The 10,624-nt window shown below is 33.0% G+C and overlaps 1 protein-coding gene across 4 annotated transcripts in view; it reads right to left on the bottom strand.

The window, feature by feature from the left end:
- Nucleotides 1–973: 973 nt before the first annotated feature.
- The window catches only part of LOC137658506 (uncharacterized), a 329,004-nt gene continuing 319,353 nt past the window's right edge, over nt 974–10,624 (bottom strand). For all 4 annotated transcript variants that reach the window (XM_068393277.1, XM_068393278.1, XM_068393276.1 and 1 more), the window contains 3 exons: nt 8,644–8,837; nt 4,216–5,230; nt 974–2,132 (listed from right to left, as the gene is read on the bottom strand). In XM_068393277.1, the coding sequence (XP_068249378.1) occupies nt 2,108–2,132; nt 4,216–5,230; nt 8,644–8,837 (1,234 nt within the window). In that variant the 3' untranslated portion in view covers nt 974–2,107. The remainder of the gene's footprint in view (nt 2,133–4,215; nt 5,231–8,643; nt 8,838–10,624) is intronic.

Raw genomic sequence — 10,624 nt, 5'->3', positions numbered from 1 at the left:
TTTTTTTGTTTAAAATTTACATTTACGTATGTAAAACAACTCTCTCTCTCTCTCTCTCTCTCTCTCTCTCTCGTAGATTGTTTTCCTGCTTTGCTACATATGTATGATTTTATATAGATACGGTAAATAATATTTGTAATAACATATTTTATTAAAGCTTTTACTGTAATATCATTATTTATCACTTTCATCATGCGCGTTAAATTCCTTAGTTTGTTTACTGAGCGTACTTTATGACGCCGTCGTTTCAGGCGGCGTCATAAAGAAAAACATTTCATTTGGAAGTCCTAAGAAAAATTAAGTAAAACATTAGTAATAACCAAATCAACATACTGTACTGAATAATCAATATAATCGATGCAGAAACTAACCTATACACAGATGTGTAAATGTGTTTGTTTCTTCATTATAATCTGAGATAAACGTAAACAAAACATTGGTTGCCATTTTTTATCGTGCTTTTTGGCGTGTTTAGGAAACGCAAGATATAAAGTCGCCCTTAATATTTGTGCCTGTTTTAGTTTAGGGTACGTTAGTACATGCATTAAGTGTTCTGTACATTAAAGGGTAGTTTGTTAACAGTACTACGTACAAGGGAAAGTTTTAAAAGTCTGAATATACATGTTAAATAAATAGGTAAATATGCTGTCACTACTTCGCGGATTTTCACCTATCGCGGCCGGGTCTGGAACCTATCTACCGCGATTAACGAGGGTTCACTGTATGCCTCTACAGGATTAAATAGGAAACTGGATTAACATGCAACAGAAAGTGAATCTAGCAATCCATCTAGTTGATACTAATTATAAAATTTCACAAAAACTGCGCCTATTACCACTCCCAGGAACAGTGACCTAGCACCAGTTTCAAATTAGCTGTACCTGTAAAAGAGCTATAATATGCACGTATATTCTATGCAATTAAACAGTACAAATTGATATGAACAAAATCTGTGTTAAAATAAAAGAAAACATGAACATATCTTTTATTCCAAGTAAAATAAAAACAATTATCATTGTTTAAAAAAAAATAATTTTTCAAAACTAAAACTACATAATTAAAATAAATATGTCATTCTTTTATAAATAAATTTACATGAGAAGCACAACCAATATCTTAATATGCCATGCACTCATGGTTTAATTATTTGCTTTAATTACTTCTTTTTAGCACCATCTCAAAATTGTTTATAAAATAAAGTATTGTACTAAATAATACAGTTCAGAACAGTACACTAATGCTAAAATATTACATTGAATTAAGCCTAAATGACTACTGTATATGAATTGTGTAACCTTGTTACAAGAGAATAATTCCCTTTGCATAAATATTTTTTTTAATAATGATACTCTTTGCTGAAAACAGTTTTCCCTGGTTTTACCTAGAACATTGCTTTCTACATCTGTCTATAATAATTGATACAAAACTTGTTGTTTTTTTCTACTTTCAAGGTTCTGGTGAATAAATTCAGTCTTTGGTACCAAAACTAACATCTTTTACCCAAAACTCAAATTTAATCAGTACTGTATACAGTACTATAATTGAAAGTGGCAGTGTAAAAATTGGTAAAATATAAAGCACCCCTTTTTAGATTAGAAACTTTGTTTCAAAATTTGTATATGGATTTCATCATGCAAAATTAAATACTTTAATTTCCCAATTACCAAAAATCCACTAAGTACTAAAAAGTACCAAATCGAGCACCAATGATGCTAAAAAGTGTCTGAACATAGTAGTCTGCAGCAAAGGAATTAAGTTATTTTCTACTTTACAGAAATATCTTTGAGAGAATGGCATATACTTATTTCACTGCTGCTCATAAAGAACCTACTCTCGAGTAAAACAATGAAGTCCAAATATTAAACAAACAAAAATAAGATACACTTTCTATGTGGAAAATAAAAAAAAAATAAAAATGGTAACTACCTAAGTGCAAGTCCATAATGACTAAAAAATTGTTAAAGGCATGCCTTACTGTTCAAAGTCTAAAATGCAACAATTACCTGGAATATATGCAATTAAAGATGAAAACTTGAATTCCATTGGAATCAATATTAAAAAAAGTTTGTAGTATCAAATTATGCTCCTTATCTGTGGTATTCAGCTGTCATACTTCTGACTGTCCATGAGTACTGCAACAAAATAAAATAAACACTTAACATTAGAGATCAAATAAGGATTCTATTAGCAATAACTAAAACAAAATTGAACAAACAAAAATATTCAATAATAGAAACTAAAGTGAATCTAATTAGTGTTATTCAAAATTCAAATAATTATTCATCTGATTTAAGAACTATTTATTGCTTAAATACCTAATCTGAATCTACTATTCACACTATGGTTTAACCCTTCTACATCTTTTTGTGGCTTCTCTTAAAGGGACCGTCCAGTATGGTGGATAAATTAACAACTTGAAAAAATAAAAAATAAAATTATTGTTTCTATGTATGCAAAAACATGTCGTAAATGCTCTCCAGAAGCTTCAGCCAATTATTTTTACAAATAAAGAAAATAATCAGCCAATAATTTTTACAAATAAAGAAAATAAAGCAGTCTTTAAATGGTGATGTCATCCTAACTGCCAGGTTTGCAAGACTTAGTTTAACAGGAGCATCTTTGCGTGTTTAGTTTTGCATATACTGTATACAGCGATATTATCAAATATCTTTCGAAATCTTGTAAGTCTGGCAGAGATGGAAGGTACTGGGAGTGTAGGCGATCTACGACTCCAAAGACGTATGAAAGGCATGACGTAAGCGTTTTTGTTTACTTGCAGTTTGTATGAAAAACGGCTTTTTACAATATTCTTGTGAGGTTTATAAGAATGCTGAAGTTACCTAAGGTCAAAGAAATAACAACTAGTATGAAAAATATTACAAAGCTGGAACATTCTATGAAGCTCAGGCAATAAATGAGAGGCAGCTGGCAACTCTTGACACCCTTACACTAAGCGTATTAGTACACTTAGGGTTTAAATACCTCGTTTAGGGAGCCTTGCTGTAGGAATGAAAAAAGTACCAAATTAGTTTATCATAATTGTTATTTTGATTTTTCTACGCAAAATGCAAAAATTTATATAGCCAATCCTTGGGAGCTCATAACTCAAAAACATACTTATTCGCATGTCGGTAGCCATTTCGTGATTGTCTATTGTTCAATTTTAGAGAGATATCATTGAATAGAAGAATGAAAATCCCATAATTCTGCGACAGATTTTTTTATTTTCCTTTTTGTTTTTTTCTTGATATTTTTGCGTTTAGACAAGTAAAAAAAATAAATAAAAAACAAAATAGACAATCAAAATTCTGTCACACAGAATTATTCAGTTTATAAAGTAGTATTTATGGTACGATTTTCAATACAATTGGTGTCATATTAGTGGCGAAAACGGTACTTATTATTTTTTTTAAAAATCACGATTTTTGCTAATAAATCAAAAAGTTTTTGATCAAATGACTTGAAATTTTTGAATGATGAAGGTATATGTCTAAAACATAAAATAGAAATTGTGTATTTCAAATAATTAGAACAAAAAATGCAAGACATAGCGGACGATCCCCTTAACAGCAGCACTGATAGACTTAGGAGATTACTTAACATATTTCACTTTAATAACCAGTGGAAATATGAACATAAATAAAAATAAGACAATAATATCAATCAGCCAACACTCCTAGATTTAAAAGTAAATTTTTTTCCAGTTCTCCGCACTGGTATAATACAGCCCTAGGCATTGCTCCTCAGTCTAGATGCTGCCATCTTAACATATAGGCACTTGGGTGAGTGCATGGCTGCTCTTATTGTTCTCAGCCATTCTCATCCGAGATTCTATCATGTACCTTAAAACTGTGCCACCACTGGAAGGAATGGAGAGCGGCAAAAGCAAATGAACTTAATCAGTATTGAAATAATTAACCTTACACTATAAATTGTCATTTCATTGAATATTTCTAAAGTTGATTGCCGCATCCTCCACTAAATATACAGCATGCTTTTCATTATTCCTCCTAGTGTAGTAATCGAGTCAGGATCCTGTAGACCTTTTTACAAAAATTTCTAAAGGTGCTGAAGCTTTTTTCCTTCCATATAAAGCAATTGTAGATGAAAGGATAAAAAACCTTGTAGGACAAATAAGATTAGTTCTATGTATTTCAACTGATACTGTATACCGGTACTTAAAAATTAAAAACTTTAAAGTAGCCCACAACTAACCTTTTGCTTATATGAAGCGTAGAACACGATAACGATGTATCTTCGAAAAACTCCTTGAACTCCTGAAGCTGTTCTTTACTTCCCTCATAATTCCTTGATATATCTGTGTTAACATACATTCCAGCATTACCTTCGTTAGTAGATTCATTTTCAAAATCCCAGTTTTGTTGGAGATTATGTTTTTCTAAAACTAAATTTAATGCATCTCCCAGACTCCTTGCAAAAGTACTTCCCAGTTGATGATTTTCACTTTCATTATCAGAACAGTGTCCAGAGGACCCACTGCGGCATCTTCTCCTTCCTACAGAGCAACCAGAGTCCCAAGTATCTCCAAAATGTGGAGACTCTCTCCCAGTATCCGTTACACTTGAAGGACCACTATTATCTTCAGAATACCTTAGCCTTCTCGTAAAGGATAAACTAATGGCAGAGTCACATGTGTCATAGAGTGATCCGTGAAATCCTTGACTTTCACTTGAGTGTTCATCAGTGTCATTTTTGGTGAAAGTGGTGTTCAATGCACTCTCTTGAGATATTTCTTTGGCATCACTAAACTTTCTCCGGCTACTTTCTGTGCCCAGATCTTCTGTTAAGTACACACGTTCAGACGACATCCCATCGTCAATACTAAACGTCCCGTCCTTACCAAACTCGTCTTCACACTCCAAACCATAAACAGACAAATCGCCTAAACTATGAGAAATGACTGAACAGAATGAAGATACACTTGGAGATCTACTAATATAGGGGTCATACGGAGGCTCCTCATTTCTGATAGCAGTGTTTTTAACTTTTGGAGAAACATCCAATGGCTCATTACTTTGAACACATAGTTCGGAGGTAATTCTATCTTCCTTATACCTATTAATTTCTGGCTTTGTATGTAATTCTTCATCACTGTCCTCATCAACATATTCATACTCAAAACTAGACCAACTTTCTTTTCGAGGAAGGTCCAAATTTTCATCCAACTGACATATGACAGCACTCAAAGGAACAAATATCTCACCACAATCTGAAAAATAAAATATAAATGAGAATCAGATAACTAAAATTCAACTTTGATCCCATTTCACTTTTGATCATAAATTAGCTACCTAAACTTCATACTAATTCTTGAAAAAAAATATTACTATAAAGTACTGTATCTTCACAAAACAATATGTTAAAAACCAACATTATATAGGCCTACTACAAACTACCTAATTCTGTATGCAAAACAATTAACTAATAGCAGAATAAATTTTTACTAATATACTGTATTTTCATGATAAAATAAGTAGAAAGACTGAATAGGCATTTACAATACTCTTACTGTACAACCAGGAAGAACAGCCAGTAATTGAATATAATTTCTTGATAATCTTAATAAATAGAAAAATTAAATATGCAGATACGATACTGTTACTGTACAGCTAGAAAGAACAGTTAGTTATTGAATATGTATATACTGTACCATAAAGCTAATTACAATAATTTGCAAACTTTTATTGGCAGAACAGTAAATTTTCATTTATTATTATTATTATTACTTGCTAAGCTACAACCCTAGTTGGAAAAGCAGAATGCTATAAGCCCAGGGGCCCCAAAAGGGAAAATAGCCCAGTGAGGAAAGGAAAAATAAAATATTTTAAGAACAGTAACATCATCAAAATAAATATTTCCTAAATAAACTATAAAAACTTCAACAAAACAAGAGGAAGAGAAATAAGATAGAATAGTGTGCCCGAGTGTACCCTCAATACTCAAAAAGATTACAGATAACAGCTGAAAAACAGGAGTTGTTTTGCCTATGTCTAAAATAACTAGTATTCTCGAGAAAAAATAGGAATAAAATTTCTATGTTAAAGTTACAAAACACAAGGATAATGTTGTAAGGCCATCAGGAAATAAATGAGTGAGCTGATACAATAAACTTGATTAGGAGTCATAAGTTGAAATATCGAGTTTCGTAGCTAGATACTTTTTGTTTACTGTTTCTTAACTCGGTGCTCCATTTCAGACAAATTTAGCCAGAAAACATTCTTAAAGTCCACTTCAAAGGTACATAGCCTTCTTGTTATAGACAGAATTAGGACAATAAAGAGACTGCATACAAATTCAAAAGAAATTCACAAAAAAGTCAATCTTTTATCAAGGTGCAGCATGGGCATCTTGTTCCTATGACAGCCTTTTTCTAGTTACATATCTATCTATTCACAAATGATAGCAACTGCATGCAATTAAAAAATAAATTTAGGTCCATATTGATTATATAGTGCCTAAACCACACTGTGCGTGAACTTGAATCCCAAAAAGGAATATATAATCTCAAGAGCCTATTACTTCTTAAAACTATCTATAGTATATCATTTATTTTATAATTTTACTTAATTCATATCAATATTTACATATAAAACTAGCATTTTGTTGCAAAAACCAGTTTTTCTTATTGACATCAAATCAAATTACCTTAAAAGATTGCTTGACTATTCCCTTGTTCATAACAATGTCGGCTTAATATAATTAAGAAAACAGTATAGTAATCAAGATGATGCAAAAGAGGAAAAATGGGTAAACAAATATCCTACCAAAGCTAACAACTAAGATTATTTGATTTGAATTAAAGATTCAAGCTGAAACTCGTGCAACTGAAACAAGCAAAGGAATCAGGACCTCAATGGAAAAGAAAATTGTGGTATAAAGTCTACATTACTAAGGAGATTAAAGAGCATCACAAAAAAATACTGGAAACCACTTCTGACTAAATAAAAAAAAACTAAGGATTTCTATTATTATTGCCATCTTATAATAAACTTATACAGTCCTAACTTGAGACCAGAAATATTTATCTTTACATAATTAATACACAATTACATGGATGGCATTCCCAGGAAGATAAAAATCAAAACAAATAAATCATGGATTTGTTAATCACTTAATATATCAGGAACTGACCAGTACAGATACTGTTCACAGCCTCATCTGGTAGTTTGTTCCAAAATGATGCTATATTCATAATGAGAAATTACCTCAGTGGCTTATCCAAAGTTTCCATCCAAGGTCCCTACTTTGATAGCTGATGATAAATAAACTTCCATAGAATCTATTATCAATACCTTTCGAGTATCTTGAATAGGTTTATCAACCCATTCATTGATATTAAATCTTCTATAGTTCAGGCCAAGACAATTCTCAAAAATGGTGTTAGTTTTATGGCTCTTGCCAGCAAAGTTTATCTTTCTACATCCTCCTACGGGTTGGTGCCCATATTCCGGGTAGGGTAGAACTAGTGTACTGTAAATGGTTAGTATTCCATCCTTTTCCCTACTATCAAATTTGTTTCATGTATCCTAATACTCTCATAAATCTCTCTCTTTTATAAATTGCCTATAACGTAGCTTTCTCTTGATGGCTTTTTATTTCCTTGCCAAATGTCAGACATCATTCTTAGGGAACTTGAGACAATTTTAATGAAATTGTTATTTCTATGAACCTGACAACTAAAAATAATAACCACACAATGTACAATAATTTTTAATACCTGTACCAATTTCATTTACCATGCCATTAATCACTAAGTACTGTATAGTATGTATTAACTATTACAGTATCAGGTTTCTGTATTTCGGACTTTTAGGGATTAAAATCAATACTGTATTCTACTATTAACTTTGTGTTGACACAGACACAAAAATAACTTAGTAACCTGCTCGTATCTGCACAGCAAAGACAAAATAATTTTGAGAGAGAGAGAGAGAGAGAGAGAGAGAGAGAGAGAGAGAGAGAGAGAGAGAGAGAGAGAGAGAGAGAGAGAGAGAGATATTTCATGCTTAATGATGCAACATACAAATTTGGTGCCTCAGTGATGTTGTGTAGGTGGAAACATGACAACACTGTGTGAGGGGATACCCCTATCTCGACCCCTTCTAAACCTTGGTTTTAGATTGATGGGACTACTGTACATAAAGGAAGCCCTTATTCTTAATAGTCTTGATAACACTAATACACTGGTAAATAGGGTTCATCTTGAGAAGAAAAGACAATTAAGTGGAGAATGTAGCCAATTAAGAGACCACTAAGTTGAAAGGGCTGAAAAAACATTTAAAGAATTCTATTAAAATGTTGGTAACACAAAGTGGCCTAAGTACTCGCAGGCGATAAAATTTCTTTGCAGTGCTGTGTACTTTTAGTAAACTAGAAGAGAAGCAATAATTAGCGTTAAAACCTTTCTGAAAAACAGGCTATAATCCACCATTTGTTCACTTCAATCTAAAAAGGTTTTCCTAGAACATTAAGTAATCTGTGGTTTGCATTTAAATGAGTTTCCAAACAAATGTTTTCATGGTGACAGTTATCAGCCTGTCAATTTCTTTCCTATTTAAAACTAATTCAGATCAAGTTATATGGTCATTACTTACAACATATTTCAAAACACACTGTACTCACCTGGGGCCCACAACTTCAAAGTCAAGCCAACAGGTCGCAAATATCCCTCATGAGATAAGATAGCATCGACTGAGATGGGGGACACAAAGCTTTGATTACTGGTGATTAATTTTTCGTGACCCAAATACAATACTGTTCCTACTCTTTCTCCTTCAACTAGAACAGTACTTCCAGGTGGTAGCAGGGAACCACCCCTGAAAAAAGGTTGATATACATTAGATAATATTGCACAATTTCCCAAATCAGCAGAATCCCTCTTTTAGGCCCAATGAGGCACTATGGATGGTCCTAAAAGTTCTCTGAACCACACTTTTCTTACTTGGCTGTCCAACTACTTTCTCTAATAATGGTTTTCACTTAAAAATAAAATACTTCTGGCTAGCCATATGTCTATAAAGGCAATATACTGTAAAGGAATGTGATATAGAAATAATGAAATTTTTATATGACTAATTATTTCTATACTCACCTGAGGTTCATATGGATTCTTATTTGAAGCTAATTGTCAATACCTACTTTAACAATGAAAATATTTTCCCATTTCTTTTCTCTTCCATAGTCTCAACTCCAGTCGGGTGTTGCCCCTATATGGTGGCATATGGCTAAGACACACACTTGAGGATTGTCATTTCAATATACAAAATAGCAATGTATGCAACAACCTCTTGACATCACTTATCTATGGGGGAGGTGGGAGGGCGTACGATATGAACCGTAAGTGCGTATAGAAATTATCTATTTTATCATTAAAGTTGTTTATTTCTATGAATTTCACCAGAAGTTCATATGGCACTTTCCCACAGTAGGAAGTAGAGGATAAGTAAGAGAAAGACACTTATCAAATGCAATACCCTAATCTATACTTAAACAACTAGCCAAGGTTCACTACAAATTACAAGAAGTTTAACAGTACTCATGAAAAGCTGGAAAGATTTGCGTGATACAGCACAATTTCATATAGATATAATAAATAATAAATAGCATTGAAGAACTATAAACCAATACAAATTTTAAGGCCTTTACTCAATACAATTTACATAAGAATATTACCTGCTGCTTACACAGGACCAGGAACTTAATACAGTATATGAAACCATGCTTATCTTAAATAGAGCTTGGCAAACACAGTCTTAGTATGCTACCAGACTGATGCCAATCCCATTCACAAAGAAAGTGTCTTACAGAAATTACAGCAGCTGTCACTTTTAATATCACGAACCCAAATTTTTAAGTTCCTAACTTGACCAGAATCAAATTACCTGTGAGTTTTAGTTACTAAACACTCACCAAGAAAGAACATAGCATTCTTGGAGAGAGAATGCCCTCACACCAACCACACAATTCAGGAACATTTTCTCTAATGCAGTAAGCCATGTCTAAATACAACAACCTCCCAATTCGTAACAAGAAATCTATCCTTTGATGCACCAAGTTTATGGATGGCAGTGACAATGACCCAGAATCAAGACTATGGCAGCAAGGGATGGTTTGATAAATTTCAAAGGAGGTTCAGTCTTAAGATTGTGTCCCTGCATGGAGAAGCTGCCTGTGCTGACAAACCAGCCACGGAATGGTACATGAAGGAGACGTTCCAGACCACCATCCAGGAAGGGGGTTAGTAATGTAAACAGTTTTCAATATGAATGTCAATGGCCATTTTTGGAAATGCATGCCATTATGGACTTTTATTATGGAGGTCAGAGCCCCCTGGATTCCAGGCCTAAAAAGATTGGCTAGCATGTATAATGTGTCGAAATACTACCAGCTTCATAGCTCGAGGCCCCTCCAAGGTAAAAATTAGACCCTGCTAACAGTACATTTGATGCACAACCAAAATACATGGATAACAAAAGCACTGACATCAGATTGGTTTCACCAGTCCTTAATACCCAAAGTCAAGCTTTATCTTTACAAAAAAGGCTTTGATTTTAAAGTGCTTCTTAGAACGGAAAATACTGGAGGCCACTGATCAACCTCTATT

This window comes from Palaemon carinicauda, chromosome 19, assembly GCF_036898095.1.
Source record: "Palaemon carinicauda isolate YSFRI2023 chromosome 19, ASM3689809v2, whole genome shotgun sequence".
NCBI lineage: Eukaryota > Metazoa > Arthropoda > Malacostraca > Decapoda > Palaemonidae > Palaemon > Palaemon carinicauda.
This window is presented reverse-complemented; position numbering and strand designations above follow the sequence as displayed.